The following is an 18,028-nucleotide window of genomic DNA, read 5'->3' on the forward strand; positions in this document are numbered from 1 at the left end:
TTGCTATAGCATCAGGCACGAGCCAGGCCAGTCAGTGTTTAATGGAAGGGAACCCAATTCAGAAGGAAGGATGATTTCTTAGGGTGGTCATTTACGTGTGGGATCTACCACTTTTCCCACAAAGAGGGGGCTCTGAGTGTGTTCTTCAACTATTATGAAAATGAAAGGTTTGTTGAAGTTCAGGATAGGGGGCATAGACATAGGAACGGCTTGTAAGACTGTAGCTGCTGCAGCTTCTGTTCCTGTCTCATCCATGGTCAGCACGGCCTTATGCTCAGCCTGTGGAGAGAGAAGCAGAGGCCCAGTTGCTGGCAGGGTGGTTACCATTCCTGGCTGGAGCTAGATCTCACATGGGACTCACCCAAGGAGGACTTCAGTAGGGAGTGTCTCCCTCCATCTCTTCCTGCTCTTCCCCCAGACCCCTTTCACAGTGACCACCTAAGAACTCTCCTCCTCTCCCACTCTTCACCTGCCTTGGTTCATTCCTCTGTTCTCCCTTCCTGATTCCATCTCTCATGGCCTGGGATGCAGCTCAGAGCTTCAGAGAGAGGAACTTCATGCCCTCTATGCAAGTGTCCCTGTTCAGTGTGTAGCTGTGAGCATATTGTGACACTGCTTTGAGAATGACCTTTGATGTCCAAACTCTTAAGAATATTCTGCCCCTTCTGAACTGCCTTTAATTTCTCTGAAATCATACTTTCAAATGGAGGTTTCACTAATAGCGCTAAGTATCAGGAATGGATGATTCCAGAGCACCCTCTTGAGGTCACCAGGCCTAAACCTCTATCTGAACATACGTAATCTGAGTCCAAAAGTCAAATTCTCCAGATAATGATGAAACCAAGGATTGGGGCAGCAGCTCAGGGAAGGGCCCATAATTCCATCTGCATAAGAAGACCCTCCCAGCTGACATCTGACCACACCCTATCCAAGTGAATCCTGACAGTCCTCAGAAAGAGCTTAGCCTGGAATCTGTCTGCATCCTTTTCCTCTTCCCCAGGCTTGCTCTGAACTACCTCCAAATCCTGTGCTGCCCTACAGTCACCCAGGACATTGCCATGGTCACCTTGCTGAGCTTCAGGGGAGCATTCTCCTCTGTGATTCCGGAGAGGTCAGCCCCATTGTTGAAGATCCGGGTGATGCCCAGTGGACTCATGAGTGTCTTCAAGTTATAGTTTCCAGAGAGGGACAATCTGGGTAAGTGGACCTGGGCTAACCTGGTGGGTAGGTAAGAGTTAAAATTATAGGAGTTTCATGAGATTTCTGGGTTCTGTCAAGACCCACCCAGTTGTGGAATTATTTCTGGCTGGTTCTCACACTGAACGTGCCACTAACCCAGCAGGACATGAAACCACCTTCACGTGCTTCCCTTTTCCATGGTTACCTTCCAGCAGAAGAGAAGGTGAAATCAGTGGGATTTCAAAGCTCAAGCTCCTAGAAGCCCCTGAAATGCCACCTTCTTCAAGAAGCCCTCCAGGGAGATTCAGGGTGTTTACAGGGAGCCAAACCTCACTATGCCCTGATGTGTTTGGTCAATCCCTCCTCTTGAGCAAGGGATCCCCCTTGGATCTGATTCTCTCAGGGGAGCTAGGGTCAGTGCAGCTGAGTGACATTCCCCTCACCCTCATAGGGCTGAAAGCTAAACTACAGGGAAAGAGAAGGGCCCAATAGGGTCTGACCAGCCCTCAGGATCTGGTACCCACCTTATCTGCTTCTCTGCACTTTTATGGGTTTTAGACCTAATCAGAGGCCTGACAGGGAAGAAAGGATACAACCTCTGCCTACACTTAACCTCAGGACTGCCAGAAGTTCCATGTAGCTCACGGTTTCTCACAGGCAGCAGAGCCCGGACTCAGAGTGCACAGGTCCTCTGATCTGTGGAGCACGCTCTAGGACAGCTGGGTCCTGGAGACCTAGCAGCTCCACTGAGGACTGACAGGAACAGAGCCTTGCCCTGCAAACTTGCCCAGAGAGCTCTATTTCTGGCCTGTACACTTAGCTGTGGTCTTGGATTAGAGACCACCCTCTGCAAGCACTTTCTGTCCTTTGGGACACTCAGGGAAGGTCTCTGTCTGGGCGTCACCTTCTGTGCCTGTTTAGCAGGAACTTAGAGATGAGCTCCTTGTTGAGAGTTTGCTCCAGATGCTGCATCTTGCCATCATCGGGCAGGAGGAAGACAGCAGTGGCGTTGCCCAGGTAATCCATCAGCAGCACCCAGCTGGACAGCGTGCTGCAATGGTGCACGTCAAGCATGCCCGTGAGGGTCATCATGGGCACCTTCACCGTGGTGGACTCGTCCACGTGGAATTCAGCTTCCTCAGTGTGCTTAGGATCGAATGGCTTCTTCCATTTGCCTGAAGAGGGGAGAGTGAGAGCAGACCTTAGCCAATGAGGTGGTGACACAGCCCATTGACTTTTCATGTGCACAGGGGGTCACTACTAGCCTTCTAGGCTGCCCAGGCACTTTGGTGAGGGTAACTCAGGACTCAAGGAGGACTTAGACTTTCCAGACCACAGAAGCTGAGAGCTACCATCCCCATTGTGCCTAGAAAATATCTTATATAATTGTTATATACTTATAGAAAGGTGACTTGGGGTTATAAATGGAATTCCTGACAATTCTATTTGTTAGCTTCTTATCAGGAGTGGCACATTCATTGGCAATTCAGTCATCACTCAGGACAAATGTTTTTTGGCACCTCAAGCCCCTTTCTACATTCAAGAATTCAGTGAAGAAGTCTATCTGCTGTATAAGACCACCACCATCAAGAATACTGGAGTAGGTGGGGACTTTGGGGAACCACCAACAAGAACCCATCAGAATGGCTTAGAGTCTCAGAGACATATCAACAAGGCCACTAGAGTGGGAGAGGCTCCAGGGAACCGGTCACCAAGGTCATTGGAGTGGACACAGGTCTCAGCGACCCATCTCTGAAGCTGTCAGAGTGAGCTGGGTTCTCAGAGACCCAAGATCAAGGCTGTCAGCAAGAGAAGGACAGCAGGAATCCTAACTTCACCTTCCTTTTGGATAGGAATTGGTGAAGGGGTTGGGGTGGAGTTGACACCTACACTTGTCACAGAAGTGCTGGGACTTGAGCTGTGCGGGCCTGATAGTCTCCTCCACAGGACTCTGTTGGTGGCAAGGGGGTCATGAAGGCCAGAGTAGCTTCTGCTTTTGACTCCAATCTCTGGAGAGTCTTGACCTAATGACTTCCAGGCTGGAGGCCCTGCTTGGGATGTTAGTTGATCAGGTGCTTATGTCCTGTGCACTGGGTAACCTCTCTAATTCTTTCATCCCCACACAGCAGTCAGCTAACTTTGTCCCTTGTAATATGGACAGTCACACCCTAAACAGGTAAAATGGCTGGCCCAATATCAAGGCTAATAGATTATAGTGGCCAGATTTGAGCCAATGTTTCCAGAGGTCATAATGGTGGTATGCAACAGAGGGGCTGATCAAGTACACTCCATGGAATGACACTCTCTTCAGACCATCACAACCAGGACAGTTGGTTCTGAAGCTAGGGAAGGACTGCACATTCTACAACTCTCCTTTGTAGGGGAGGTGAACATTAGGACAACCAAGGCCCCAATCAGTCCTTCAAAGAAGTCAGTGGACTTGGTGTTTGAAGCCAATTCCTAAGCTTAATTGATAATTTGAAAGATGTCAGAGTTTACACATCATAGAGTAGGGAACATGATGGGGCAATACCACAGCATGGCGTGAGAGCTCAGAAACTGGTCCTCGAGAATATGTATGGGTGTCTCCATGGACGCCAAGTCAAGCTGGTTCTGCCATCTTACCTTTAAAGAGAATGTAATTCGCCAGGGCGAAAACTGTGTCTTCGTCCAGGTCTTTCACCGCCTCAGCTATCTTTCCTTGGGTTCCCTTCTCCACAAAATCATTAATCACTTTCTTGGCCTCCTCTGACTCTGCAAAGTTGACGGAGAAGACTTCTGAGTGATAATTGTTCTTGGCCTCTTCCAGAAACTTCTCCACCAGCTTCAGGTCATTGTTGACAAAGAGGCCATTGCCTGTGCTCAGCTGCAGCTCACTGTCTGGCCTGTTGAGGGTTTGGAGGAGGTGTTGGAAGGCCTTGTGGATGTCAGCCTCCGATGTTTGTGTGAGGTTGAACTGCAGGCCCTCTAGGATCTGCGTGTGAGTGTCACCCTTGCTCCCTAGGGAGAGCATAGCAAAGGCTGTGGCAATGCTCACTGGGGAGAAGAAGATGTTGGAAGTGTTGGACTGATGGGCCAGCTCCCGGTATAGGCTGATGGCAAAGTCTCCCAGGTTTGTAGCGATCTCATGGGAGGCTGGGGACTGATCCTTCTGGGAGGTGTCTGTCTCCTGAACATCCTCAGCTAGAAAGCTGGGGACCAGGCAACACAGGCCTGCCAGAAGCAGTAGACCCCATGAAATGGAGGGAGTCATTTTCCTGCAAGACACAGAAAGAGATGCAAGGTCAGGGCTGTGGTGACTCCTATCAGCTACCACTTGACACAATATAAAAGTAACTGTGGTGGTCTAGTAAAAGACACTATGCCCAGCCTAGATTAAGCATTGTTCTGAACTGCTATCTTTGAAGAAAAAAAATGTTTTAAAAATGGAGACAGTTCTGTAGCTAAAGCACTTGTTAGGCAAGTGTGAGGATAGGAGTTTAGCTGTCGAGAACCCACATAAGATAGGGACATAGTAGCCACCTACAATCCCAGCATAGGGGAGGGGGGAGTAAGGGACAGGACATCCATGAGACAAGTGGGTTGGCTTTGCTAGCCAGAATCTTGAAGAAGCTCTGTGAGAAGTTCAATGAGAGACACTACTTTGATGAATGAGGTGGAAAGTGGCTGAGGAAAACATCCAACATCAACTTGAAGCCTTTGTACACACATGCACTGGTGTGTGTTTGCACATACTTGTTCACACATCACACAAATGCACGTGTGAAAACAAAGTAAGATCAGATAGGATGCTCTCCATCTGTCCAGTGTTGTCGTGAGCCCTCACATGTGTGAACTCCCAGGGTCCTGCAGGGAAGCTGTTATTGTCCTTCAGTTTGCTATGCACTCGAAGTTAACAAGTGACAGCACAGCAGACTGACGTTGCACTGATGGATGATCTAGTTCCTCACCAATTCTCTCAACAGTTCAGTTTCCACCTGAAATGGTCTTGAAGCACAGGTCCCCAACCCATTTTGTAGGGAAGAAACCAAGGCACCGGGTGAGAAGTGGTCTTGTCAATAATTACAAGAGGAACACTGTGGTCTGGATTAACAATCCCTCGAAACTGGAAGAATTCATGGGAGGGTGCTACTGCTACCTCTGGTCCCCAGGGAGAGCATGTTGATGTAGTGGTGATCCTTACAGGAGAGGAGATAAATGTTGGTGACCTGGGCACACAGGGAAGTCTAAGGTTGGGAAGAACTAGCCAGATGAGCTGGAGAGATGGCTTAGTAGGTAGGAACACTTGGTGCTCTAGAAGAGGGCTTGCGGTTGATTCCCAGGACCTCCAATGACAGGTTACAACCATCTGGAACTAGTTTCAGGGCATCTGCAGCCTTCCTCTGGCCTCTTTAGGCACTACACACAGGCAGAACACTAATACACATAAGATAAAAATAAATGCATGGAGAAGGAGGAGGGGGAGGGGGATGGAGAGGGGGAGGGAGAGGAAGAGGAGGAAGAGGAGGAGGAGGAGGAAGAGGAGGAGGAGGAGGAAGAGGAGGAGGAGGAGGAATGCAGGCACTGTCCACACTCAGCCCTTACAAGGAACCTCAGTCCCTAGTGGCTTTCCCTGAAAGAGGGACTGTCTCTGCTCTGCTCTGTAATCCCAACCCAAGGCTGGGCTGGCCTCATCTTGGGCAGCCCATCTGCCATCTTGTCAACATTCCTATCACAGTTCTGGAAGAGCAGAAGTTAGTGCCTCTGCTTTAATATGGGATATGTGTGTGGTGGGGAGATCTATTCATCACAGCCCCAAGTTCTAACCCAGGCTCTGTCACCCTCCAGCTGTGTGAGCCAGGACAAGTGATTTGATCCTTGTCTTCCCTCTCCTACAAGGTGGGCCTGGGAGAACTCAGGGCGTTAAGTCTCTGCCATATCAGATCTTCCATGGACAAGCTCCCAAAGGGCATTCTTGGGGATGGACGGGTGGCAGATGCTGCAAGCTCAGAGGTTGGAAAAAGGGGGCAGAGAAGGGCAATGTGTTGCGTGGCTGAAGTGAAGCAAGACTTGAGTTGCACCAGAGAGGGCAAACTCTGCCTGCAGACAGCCAAAATCAAGATCACACCCCCAGCCCCAGCCTTCCTGGTTCTACAGAATTCTCTTTACTCTGACGTGCCACAGGCTACTAGTCTACAGCCCCATGCTCTCATCATATTGGGGAAGCTGAGGCCACATCTATGAAGAATCTTCAGGCAGCCATACCACATAGTTAGCTATTAGTTCAATAATGAAATCACCATCCTTTTTATTTTACTCCTTTGAGAGAACCCCATATGTCTCAGGCTAGCCTTAAACTCACCATCTAGATGAGGATGGCCCTGAACATCTGATCCTTCTACTTCTACTTCTACTTCTACTTCTACTTCTACTTCTACTTCTACTTCTACTTCTACTTCTACTTCTACTTCTACTTCTACTTCTACTTCTACTTCTACTTCTAGAGTGTTGGGATGACAGGTGTGTACCACCATGGCCTCTTTATGTAACTCTGGGCTTCATGTGTCGTATGTGAACAGTCTACCAAGAGAGCCACACTCCCTAGACCCATAGATAGAATTATCATCTTAATACAATGAAACCCTCAAGTTTGAGATCTGCAAACCTGAAGGGGGAAAGTTGAAGACAAGAAATATTGAATTTTGCCTGCCCTTGACCTGTAAAAAGTATCTTTCCAACGTTATAGCACAACAAAGCACAGACGTCTCTCTAGCTACCACCGTGCTTTCTGCCCTTTCACTGTAAATAATCTGGAGAGCCAAACACGGATTACACAGTACATGTTGGCGTTTTCATAAATAGGCTGGTGTGTTAGGGCTGGAGACGAAACTGAATTGAGTTCTGTATATTTCCATTCCTGATGTTTTTGTTACTTCTTGTTTGGATTTTGGCGAACCCCGTGGAAATTCCCCACCTTCATCAAGAGGCTGGGCTTTCACAGGGTGGCAAGAAAACATACCAAGTGATCTCTGGCCAGAGGCTGACAGCAAGGCAGAGATCTTCCTGTGTCCATCTCCCCGGGGGCTGGGGTTGATTACAAAAGCACGCCTCCTCACTCGGCTTGTGCCTTGGATTCTAAGGAGCAAACTCTGGTCCTCAGATTTGGGTGTTAAGCATTGGACTGACTGAACTATTTCCTCATCCCAGACATTGGACTTAGTGCCAAGGATCTCTGCTTAGCAGGGTGGGGGTGAGGGGGGGGATGAGATGCCATACTCTGTTTGGGGGCTGCTGAGCCTCAAGGAGGGAAGGCCAGCATGGGGAAGGAGAGGGGGCCCTGCTAAGGTGATCACACTCTCGTCCATCTTTCCCTTTTCCTCCTTCGATGGTGAAGGGGCTGAGGGCTGGAGAGACACCCTCCTAGCCCCCATCCTTGACTGACACAGCAATATGCTTGGGTCTCAGACTTGAGAAAGCCAGGGCTGGGTCAAATTGTTGAGAAGAAATAACTTAAGTGGGGAGAGGTTTGTTTCGGTCACAGTTTGAGGGGATATGGTACTTCCTGGTAGAAAGGTGTGCTGGCGGCCCCAGCCCAAAGCAGCTGCTGGCTCTCACCTCAGAGGGTGAGGAAACAGGATAGGGAGGGCCAGAGCTCAGCTCACTGCTTCCTTTTCCTTTTGTCTGGGACTCCCACTCATGGGATGGAGCACCCACATTTGGAGCAGGTTTACAATTTCAGTTGCTCTTCTTTGGGAAAGGCCTTTAGTGTTCGGCTACTGCCCTAGGTATTTCTTAATCAGATCACGATGTCAGTGGATGTGAAGTGTCACAGGCCCTGACTCTGGTCTCAAGCGTCCAGGCAGGTACATTCTGCATCCCATCCTGCTCCTTCAAATCTCAGGGTCCTGGGCCCTGCTTTCTCCCTGCTGACCCCGTATGACCTCCAGGTCCCTGAGCCAGGGAAGACAGACAGACAACTGGAGAGGAGGAAGAAGCTTAAAATCCTGTGGTATAAGGACAGAAGCCAAAAAGCTGTAGATCACACATGGTGACATTCTGACTTCAGAGGCTGGTGGTGTGGCCTCTGGGAGGCAAGAGAGGGGCCATACCTCCCCCTTTTCATTCTGTACCATTGTAGCTAAGAGAGAAAATGAATGATCCACTAAGAGTAACCCAAGCAGACCCAGAGAATCAACTGTAGCAGGCCACAATCTGTGGAAGCCCAGCTCTGCCGTTTGTTGCCAGTGGCCCTGGGGCAAATGACCTCAACTCTTTAAGCCTCCTGTTTGCACAGAGGAGTCTTCTAAAGAATGGGGCATGGCAGGAACAAAGTCACGATTAACTAGCACAGACAGATGGTCTCCTGCTAGGCAATGCCAGTCCTGGGTCAGGTGCATGTCCCATCACCCCCATGTGCATCGCCCGATAGCAGTCATGCACTGTGCAAACACAAGCAATAACTGCAGTCCTTTTGGACATGCTCACAAAATGTGTTTTATACCCAGTTCATCTAACTTTCCCTTCACATTAGTTCCATTTTATGGGGAGAAAAACTGAGGTCCAGACAGGCTAAGCCACATTCTCAACCCCACAGAACCAGCTGGAAAAAGAGCTGGTGTTCAATCTCACACAGTTTAGTTCTAGGTTCTAGCCCTTTTCTATGTACAAAATTGAAGCCAGAAGACTTGAAATAGATAGCAGAGGGTGGCTACTGAGGCTCCACTCCATACTAGTGTTAAAATGACAGATCCAAGGCTAGATTGCTGCTCCTCTGTGTGACCCTACACCCCTTACTTTTGGAACATCAGTTACCGGAGGAAGATTATGTGAGTGGTTCAGAGAGCCAATATGCAGAGCTCCCAGAAGCACCCCTCATTAACCTCTGGCTTTTTCAGGATATTTGTATCCTGGGAATTTGGCCGCCTCGCTTCTGCTTACATTACAAAACAGCAGGATGATAAAGCAAACCAATCTCCATAGAGCAAGGCTGGCCAGAGGGAAGGAATGAAGCTCTCTTGCCTAATAGAGCAGCGAGGTTAGCAGCTATCCAAGGCTACAGCCCAGAGGGGAAGATGTCTCAGTCAGCAAAGTCAGGAGCCTGAAGTCTGGAGCAGCTGCCTCAGTTTGAATGGTAGGCTATGTATGATTGGGACAAACTATTATCCTCATCTCCTCATCTGTAAAATGGGAATAAGCCAGTAGCCTCCTTGAGGGGTTATGGAGCTGAAATATTACATGAGTGCTTTGCTTAGAGATGGGACACCTTAGCACGCTCACTCAGGAAGTTGGCTCAAGCCAAGTCTCTCTCTCTCTCTCTCTCTCTCTCTCTCTCTCTCTCTCTCTCTCTCTCTCTCTCTCTCTCTCACACACACACACACACACACACAGATCTCACAGGCCACTATGCTTGGGACAGCCACCATGACCTACAGGCTGAGGTCCTAGTATGTGCATCTCAGGTGTAGCTGGAGAGCCACAGCTCCCACTGTCCTTCTAGTCTTACCTTGCTTATCCACGATGCAGGGGGGTGGGAGCGGGGCTGGAAAAGGCCACACAGGAAAGGCCAGCAAAGGGCGGGCACTGTCTACATGGAAATGGCTGTGGCTGCACCTTGGCCCCTCCACGTCTTTGTCTCCTCTCACCTGAAGATACTAGCTATCTACTGTGCAGCGAGGTTCAAGAAGGGAGCCTAGGGATTGATGTTCCCAAGGCAACAAGAGGCCTAGGTGCCACAGGTGCAATTTACTTTATCTTCCCTGTATTATCCTGCTCCCAGATGGGCTGCCTGCTTGGGAGGTGCAGAGACTCAGGGGCCCCTCCAATATTTCCCCAGGGAAAAATATACTCACAGCTTGCTGTCCCAGCAATATTTCCCCAGGGAAAAATATACTCACAGCTTTCTGTCCCAGAGCTGGGTGGTGACGGAGGCTGAGGAGACAGAGCCCTGTCCTAGTCTGTATTTAAGCAGTGGGAGCCAAGGGGGTTGTGGGGGAGTTTGCTAGTGAATATTAACCAATGTCACCACAGTTATTGGTAGAGCAAACAGAGAGGGGCTAAGTCCATTGATTGTTCACTGAGGTACCACCCACACTGTTCGGGACAGAGCTCAGCTCTCTCTGCTCCTAAATCAAAGGAGTCCTAAAGCAAAGCAGTTAGAACATCCATCCCTCATAAACACAACAAACACAACATCCGGTGTCCAAGGTGCGTCTGGTGTCCTGAGTCACGTGGCCTCTAGGAAGACACAGCATGGCTGACTGGTCCTGCACTCTCCTGGGGAATGCTTGGGTTGCTCCCATGCAAGCAAAGTCAATATTTACTAAGACATCTGCTTCCAGATGCCTGGGGTTGAAGATTCACTGCCTCCACCAGGGGCTCAGAGTAGGTTATGTGCCCACCTGACGAATGGAGACATAGGACCAAAACAAAGAGATTGCTCCCCTTGCACTTATAGATATGAATTCTTTGTTTCCTTTGCAGGGGAATGGACTGTGGCTGACAGGAAATTCCTGACAGGCTGGAGCACAGTGGCCAGGGGACAGGCTAGGGGACAGAGAATAGCTCTGTAAGGAAGAGCTGGGCTGCCCTTAGACATGTTAATTGACCTCTCTGAACCAGAGACATTTCCAGAATGGCAGATTGGTTGCCAGCATGGTTGCCATGGGTACAGGAAGTTGAGGAAAGCAGGCACATTGTAAGTCGTTTGTCTCAGTCTAAGAAATTCTTTCCAGCCTTCCCATTCCCCACCCTCCCCTCCTCTGAGCTGGGCCTGTTCCACATTGATTCCAGGAAGCTGGTATGGGGACTTTCCTTCAAGATGGGGAGACTAGGAAGGAGCAGTCTCTCTGCTCTGGGGCACGGAGAGGGTGGTCACAGCTCTTGAAAGTCTATCTGGTTTGGTTGGAAGAGGTCAGAGTTGAGGCAAATGGGCTCTGTACTCTGATCCTTTTCAAAATCTCGATCACATCCCATCAGCCCTGTGATGGGCACAGGTGGTGAGGTCACATTCACCCTCCACGCCCCCCCGACCCCCATGCTTCCAGCTCTCCTGCTCTCCTGGCCCTTGGCCGGGTACAGCAAGAATGAGGTGGATAAGTGATGGTCACATTTCCACCTTCTGCCACTCACTGGCTCCCCTGTGATCCACCTTAGGACTCAGCCTAATAGATGTTCCACAGGATCCTACAGCGCCTGAGGCTAGACCTCAACCCATCAGACAAACCTTTTCACCTCCCGGTGCCTCCCTGTCTCCATCTCTAAGATGCGGATTATGATGGCACAAAGCTGCTGCAAGAACTACATACAGCAAGGGAAACTCGGAGCCTAGGGCTCAAGGTATCCAGACAGCTATTTGGGATGATGCTCTTATCAATACTAGGACTCCTTGGTGCCACTGGGTGGGGGTGGAGATATAGGATGGGTTGCATTCTGTGGGATCACCCCCCCACACACACACATTATGTCACTCAGTACCCTCTGTAGATCTGGGGAGCCAGTGGAGGTATGCCTCCCTCACAGGAAACAGCTCAGCTCTCCCTCCCACACGTCTTGTTCCTTTCCCACAGCACCTGCCTTCCTTCTGGTCCCTTGTAGGTTGGGTATGGTTGGGTATCTATTTTACAACTACTAAGAGTTTGGTGAACCAGACTGCTGTTGTGGTGCAATGCTATCTGCACACCCAGAGCGTGTTCTCCCATCTCTGAGCCTCTGTTCTCCATCCATACAATGTCCATTCCTGTGATCCAGCTGACCCTCATAGCTTTGCACTAGATGGACTGCACCAGTTGGAGGTAGTCTCTACTGTGTCCCTGCAAGCACTGCGCCCTCAGGCAGACTGCAGCCTGCAGGCAAGTGGGACATCCCAGCACTGTACCTGAGAATCCTGGCCAGATCCAGGGTAGCCACGCCTCCTGCACCTCTGGTAGGTGCTGATTCCCACTCTTCCTCAGGATCAGATTCTCGACTCCCAAGGGTGTCAGGGTACCAGTCTGCTAAGTGTCTCCAGTGTCTGTCTGCCAGGGAGGAGATCAGCTTCAGGTGGCAGCCGTAGATCTGGGAGGGGCAGGAGCTAGGGCAGGAAGGGGCCTCGCCCTGTGCTAGGAGCACATTAAGACTAGCCCTTCCTGGCCCAAGCAATACTGGGTGCCACCTACTGCACTGGCTGTGTCCACGCAGTATGACCCAGCATGGGCTCATCCACACAGACTTGTAAATGGACTGGTCGCCTCTCTAAGAGGAACAGTGGCCCTGGCTTAAGGATTTCACTCTTCTGGCATAGAGCTTTGGCCCAACATCTTTCCAGGTTTTCTGGGGCTGAAGCATCAAGAGGGCTGTGCCACTCTTTTGTGCCCAGCTGAGCCCCCGAGGTTGGGGCAGGGGTGTGCATGTGTGTGTGTGTGTTCAGGCTGTGTATGTGCACGATGTGTGTATGGCATGTATGCATGCGTGCACACGTTTGTGCTGTGTGTGTACATGTATGCATGTGTGCATGATGTGTGTGTGTGTGTTCATGCTGTGTGTGAGCATGTATGCATGTGTGCGTGCTGCATAATGGGTGTATTTTCATATCCTAAGTGCATCAGGAAGGACAGTAGGTGACCCAGGCCATCTGAAAAAGAAATGAAGAAGGCTAAAAATGGAAACCTTTGAGGCAAGCTTGGGGGTGGGGGTGGGGGAGCTTCAGGTGGAGAACCTACCAATTTCGGTCAGGAACCCCATGCCCAGTCCTCCTTCTCTTCAGGACCAGTATGGAAAGGCGGGCAGAATGCCTGAGGGGAGCCCAGGCTACAGTGGGGAAAGTCTTGTCTACTGGTTCTTTCTAGAACTATCTGTGGCTACACCTAGGCTGATTTGGAGGTAAAAGGCTCGTATGACGATGCTAGGGAAACTGTACACACAGTTCTGCCTACGTGCGTGGGCTCAAGGATGGGGCTGAGCACTGAGCTTGGTGTCTGTAGCAAAAAGGGGAGGAGGGATGGGCTGGGGGAAGGCAGGTCAATTGTATCAAAGATGTAAGGGAAAGTGATGGCAGACTTGGGAATAGCATCCTGAGAGGCGCGTGGCATGCCCCAGACACACACACACACACACACACACACACACACACACACACACGCACACACACACACACACACACACACACACACACACGCACACACACACACTCCTAGGTGTCTGTTACAGAGCACTGGGCTCTGGCCTTGCCTCCTCCACTCTTTGCTAGACTTTAGACAAATCCACTTAAGTTCCTTATGCTTAGTCCCCTCATCTGTGAAGTAGGACTAAGGATGTCACTTTGGTCTTTGAGTGGGTTGTAACCTCGGCAGGCAGTTACAAGTTCTGAGCAGAACACCTGCTGAGTGTGACCCCTAGCTAGGGGGATAGTCCCCTTTCCCAGGTTCAACTCCTATTCAGCTTTGAATTACTCAGAAGGCCTCGGAGTCAGGCCCCAGGGAGCAGGAAGTGCCCACCTCCCTCCCATGTGTGATGGGCAGAGCATTTGTATGACTAATGCCAGGCAGACCTGTTTGTGTGGAGGGCTTCTCATAGCTCAGCCCCGAAGGAGATGAGTTTTTCCTTCTAGTTGTGTTAGCTGGCATTTCACACAGAGGCCACTCTATTGATGGAGTGTGCACTGTATCTGATTTAGGAGTGGTCCAGCTTTATCTTCTGATAAGGAACTGAGGCAGCTCACTCTCTACCTCCACTTGGCATCTTCCAACATCTGAATCCCCAGCTTCCCCTGCTCTGGTTTTGGTTTTGTTGCGTCTGGCAACTTCCTATGAAGGAGTAGTTACTCTTTTCTGGAACTGACTGCAGGCCACTCACAGCTTCCTGCTTTTATTTCTCATTTTTCCTCAAGTAGAAAAAGAAAGGTTTAGTCTATGCACCGTAAATAACAATGCCATTAACCCCACGAGTGGGGGATGAGACACTGGAAGCTTCAATTCCTTTTTAAATTGGTGAAATTTGTGTCTTCATGTGTTGGTGAGTTTTCTCTCTTTTTTTATTAGATATTTTCTTCATTTACATTTCAAATGCTATCCCCAAAGCCCCCATACCCTCCCCCTGCCCTGCTCCCCAACCCACCCACTCCCACTTCCTGGCCCTGGCATTCCCCTGTACTGGGGCATATGATCTTTGCAAGGCCTCTCCTCCCATTGATGGCCGACTAGGCTATCCTCTCCTATATATGCAACTAGAAACACAGATCTGGGGGTGGGGGGGATACTGGTTAGTTCATATTGTTCCTCCTATAGGTTTTGCAGACCCCTTTACCTCCTTGGGTACTCTCTCTAGCTCCTTCATTAGGGGCCCTGTGTTCCATCCAATAGATGACTGTGAGCATCCACTTCTGTATTTGCCAGGCACTGGCATAGCCTCACAAGAGAGAGCTATGTCAGGGTCCTGTTAACAAAATCTTTCTGGCATATGGTTAGTGAGTTTTTATAGCAAGCCCTTTCCATACCTCAACTTTGTTTATCTGAAGTTCTGGATCAAAGACTGGAGAGATGGCTCAGCTGTTAAGACTACTGGATGTTCTTCCAGAGAGCCCAGGTTCAATTCCCAGCACCCAAGTGACAGCTCACAACTGTCTGTAACTCAAGTTCCAGAGGATCCCATGTCCTCTTTTGGCCTCTGAAGGCAACAGGCATACAGCAATTTAAAACAAACATGCAGGCAAAATATCTACATGGATTAAAAAAAAAAACAAAAACAAAAACAAAAACTAAATCGTGGACCACGGTAGTTATTACAGCTTTGAAGAGACTAAACCTATCCCAGCTTTCTTCTTGGTGGTTAATTGGTCATGTTTTGCTCAATAGGAACACTTTAGGTGGTGTGTGTGTGTGTGTGTGTGTGTGTCTTCTTTTTGACCCCAGCTTACATTCTGGATGCCATGTACTGAGGCAGCGACACCAGCTCTCTCACCCCTGTGGGAACTTGGGGGTGTATGCGAGATCTTTGGTGAACCTCTTGTAGGACAGGGCATGCAGTACTTCTCCAGAGAGTCCAAGGGACAGCCAGTGGTTGTCTGGAGTTTGTTACGCACCATTGCAAGCCTTGCGGGGGGTGGCTCAAACAACACAGGCCTCAATTCTTAGAACTTGCCCAACTCAGACCTTGGCTTGAAAAAGTTCCATTGATTGACCTTGTTGACTTTCTGCTGTTGACCTTGAACATTTATTTCTGTTTGTTCTATTTCACCAGGTCCCTACCTGCTGCCATTTTACCACACATATCCTCAAATGGACTCCAAGATGGGGCCTCAGCTAGTGAATCATGATTGTCACTCATGGGGCACTGTCTGTCTGTCAGGCCTTTGTCCTAAAAGTTATTAACTGGCATGGTCCGAGGGAGTAGACACCATTTCTACCTCTTGAGAAAGAAAAGTCAGAAGTGCAGTCAAAACGAGGCACAGACGGTTTCATATGGGAGCTGGATAGATGAACAACACGTCCGAGGTCACAGGCTGGGTGTGGAAGCTGGGTTGCTGTTCCCTGGGGTCAAGAAGCAAGGACACTTTTCTGAGAGCAAAGAGAGTTCTCCAGGGAAGGCAGGAAGTCATTCATGGAAGCTGAGCAGCTGTAAGTCAACAGGGCAGGAACCATCTGCTTGAGTGTCCAGGCATAGAGGCTTACTGACCAAACTAGTATTGTTCCTTCTGGTAGAGTCAGTTCTGGGCAAGATGCTTTGCCATTCTGCAGCGGGGCAGAACCCTGTGGGGGGAGGGTAAGTCAAGGGAATGATGCAATCTACCCCCACCGGTAGGTGTTCTCTCTCAGCTCTGCCTGTTCTGACCTCCAGAACATGCTGTGAAGGGGTTGGCTGGCTGACCATTCTGCGGCCATTTTAGGTGCCTTTTTGTTTTATGGCACACCTTTCAGAACAATTGTGGAGACAGTTGACAGCGCATGCCCACCCTTCTTTTTTCTCCCTCTTGTCTGCATCCATAGCCTTTGTCCATATCTGTTCTAGCATAATCATGGTAGTTGACAACTACTGGGCATGTGGCACAGGACAGACATCCTTCTGAGCAGCACGTGGATCCTGGTCCTCACACTGAGCCCTCAGGTCTACTCTCTTCTGATTTCTACCTTGTAGATGAGGCAGGGAAGGCTCACTGGAGTCCAGCATGTAGCCTTAGATCACCACAAGGGACAGAAAAAAAACAAAACAAAACAGTGTAACCTGATAAATACCCGAAAGATGATGGCGTGAGTCACTTGGCTGAGTCTCTCAACTGTAAGCTGCCAGAGTTAGGGGATCGTGTTCTCTGACGCCTTGGTTCTGTGCTAAGCAAAGAGCAGGTTGTCTGAGACGACTGAGAGACAGAGTTAATTGATGGGAAGAAAGACGGTGTTTTTCTTTCTGGGTGGTTAAGGTTGGCACCTCTTCTGCTAGAAAGAGAGCATTTGGGACGTTAGATATTTATATGAGACACACTCTCAGTTACTCTATAATAGCCAGGGAGACATAGCAAAGAACTCGTTTTATTAAAGGCTTTAAAAAGTAATGATTAAACAAAATCTTTTATGCCTTATTCTTTGAGCTGGGAGGGAAGACTAGAGAGGAGGAGGTGGCAGACAAGATGGCCGAATCTGCTTCCTTATGTGGCCTCTTCTCGGAAATGGAACAGGCCCTGGTAGGGGAGCAGAGGGAGGGTTGAGCGGGGAGGATGGGAGCCACTGCCAGGGAAGGCCAATTGCATCACTGAGTGGGCGTTCTTCTCTGCCTAGGACTCCACCCAGCCTGGCTTTCACCTTGACCTCCCAGTCCAGAATCTGCCTAGCATATTCCCAGGAAATCAGCCCGCTCCCTGCCTCCTTGACAGCAAGCCTCTTAGCCAATTGCTGTGCAGAGCACTTCTTTCCCAAGGGGCTCTGTAAGGGGAGTTTGTCTTAGCTGCATTGTAGGGGAGGTTCAGAGAGGCCTTCTAGGATGACCAGTGATCTCTCTGGGCCACCTTCATCCCTGCACCTCAGCTGCTGCATGCTGACCTGAGCCATGCTGTCTCCTGCTCTTACATCTGAGGGCTGCATTTTTCCCCTAAGGCATTCTTACCATGCAGAAGGCAGTAAATACCAAATCTACTCTTTAGGAGACAGCTACATAACCGCTCCTCTGAACAAAACAGAAAACACACACACACACACACACACACACACACACACACACAGAGGCAGGCACATTATCAGCCCCATACAAGACTTTGGAGATCTCCTTCCATATTCAATGTACTCTGGGACAATGATGCCATTGGAGACACCCCATGAAGGCCAGATAGTATGGACCTTGAGGACAGTCAGAGCCAGAAACTTCGGAACTCAGTTCACTATGGACAAGTCGGTTAACCCCTTGTGGTTCTGTTGTATTTATGTAAGAATAAGATCATAGAAGGTTTTAAGGTAGGGGTCCTTAAGGAGCATGAGTGAATAGGAGCAACTGCCATAGGGTGGAGGGATGCCCACAGTGTGCCTCTCTTTCCACTTCTCTCTCGTTGCTCCTGGACTTTTGCTTTGAACACGGAGACATGAAAGAACAGGATGGGTGTGGTGACACATGCCTGTCATCCCAACACCTAGGAGACAAAAACAGAAGGATCAGAGCAAAACTGAAGCCAGCTTGAATTATATACTGAATTCTAGGCTAGCCTGGTCTAAATATTGAGACCCTGTCTCAAGCATCAGCCACCAAAAAGGTGAGGACAAAAAAACAGAGAAATTCATAACACTGTAAAGGGTAAGGGTATAGATACATGTGTACACACACACACACACACACACACACACACACACACACACAGTATATGTATAGAAGATTTCAGAAGGAGACAAAGTGGTGATTATCCCAGAACACAAACTTAGAG

The 18,028-nt window shown here is 49.5% G+C and overlaps 1 protein-coding gene and 2 long non-coding RNA genes across 5 annotated transcripts in view; 1 reads left to right on the forward strand and 2 right to left on the reverse strand.

Annotated features, from left to right (window-relative positions):
- On the reverse strand, window positions 1-12,319 carry LOC110307406 (alpha-1-antitrypsin 1-3). Of its 3 annotated transcripts, none has more exons than XM_085830636.1 (5): window positions 12,032-12,319; window positions 3,805-4,436; window positions 2,084-2,354; window positions 1,067-1,217; window positions 1-279 (listed from the first exon to the last, which is right to left on the reverse strand). In XM_085830636.1, exons 2-5 carry the CDS (start codon window positions 4,430-4,432, stop codon window positions 88-90), a joined length of 1,242 nt encoding a protein of 413 aa, XP_085686762.1. In that variant the 5' UTR covers window positions 4,433-4,436; window positions 12,032-12,319; the 3' UTR covers window positions 1-87. The 3 variants fall into 3 exon arrangements, with proteins under 3 accessions (XP_085686762.1, XP_021035310.1, XP_085686763.1); XM_021179651.3 differs by lacking the exon at window positions 12,032-12,319 and adding an exon at window positions 10,053-10,317; XM_085830637.1 differs by lacking the exon at window positions 12,032-12,319 and adding an exon at window positions 9,662-9,852.
- Window positions 9,163-18,028, forward strand: part of LOC147001319 (uncharacterized) — a 26,812-nt gene continuing 17,946 nt past the window's right edge. The window contains exon 1 of the long non-coding RNA XR_015045259.1: window positions 9,163-9,289. This is a non-coding gene — a long non-coding RNA (uncharacterized LOC147001319). The remainder of the gene's footprint in view (window positions 9,290-18,028) is intronic.
- LOC110307407 (uncharacterized) overlaps window positions 16,492-18,028 on the reverse strand; it is a 4,440-nt gene continuing 2,903 nt past the window's right edge. Inside the window, exons 2-3 of the long non-coding RNA XR_003838412.2 lie at window positions 17,631-17,740; window positions 16,492-16,556 (exon numbers count right to left, since the gene is read on the reverse strand). This is a non-coding gene — a long non-coding RNA (uncharacterized LOC110307407). The remainder of the gene's footprint in view (window positions 16,557-17,630; window positions 17,741-18,028) is intronic.

The sequence above is a fragment of the Mus caroli genome, unplaced genomic scaffold, assembly GCF_978045245.1.
Source record: "Mus caroli unplaced genomic scaffold, Mus_caroli_1 scaffold_14, whole genome shotgun sequence".
Taxonomy (NCBI): Eukaryota; Metazoa; Chordata; class Mammalia; order Rodentia; family Muridae; genus Mus; species Mus caroli.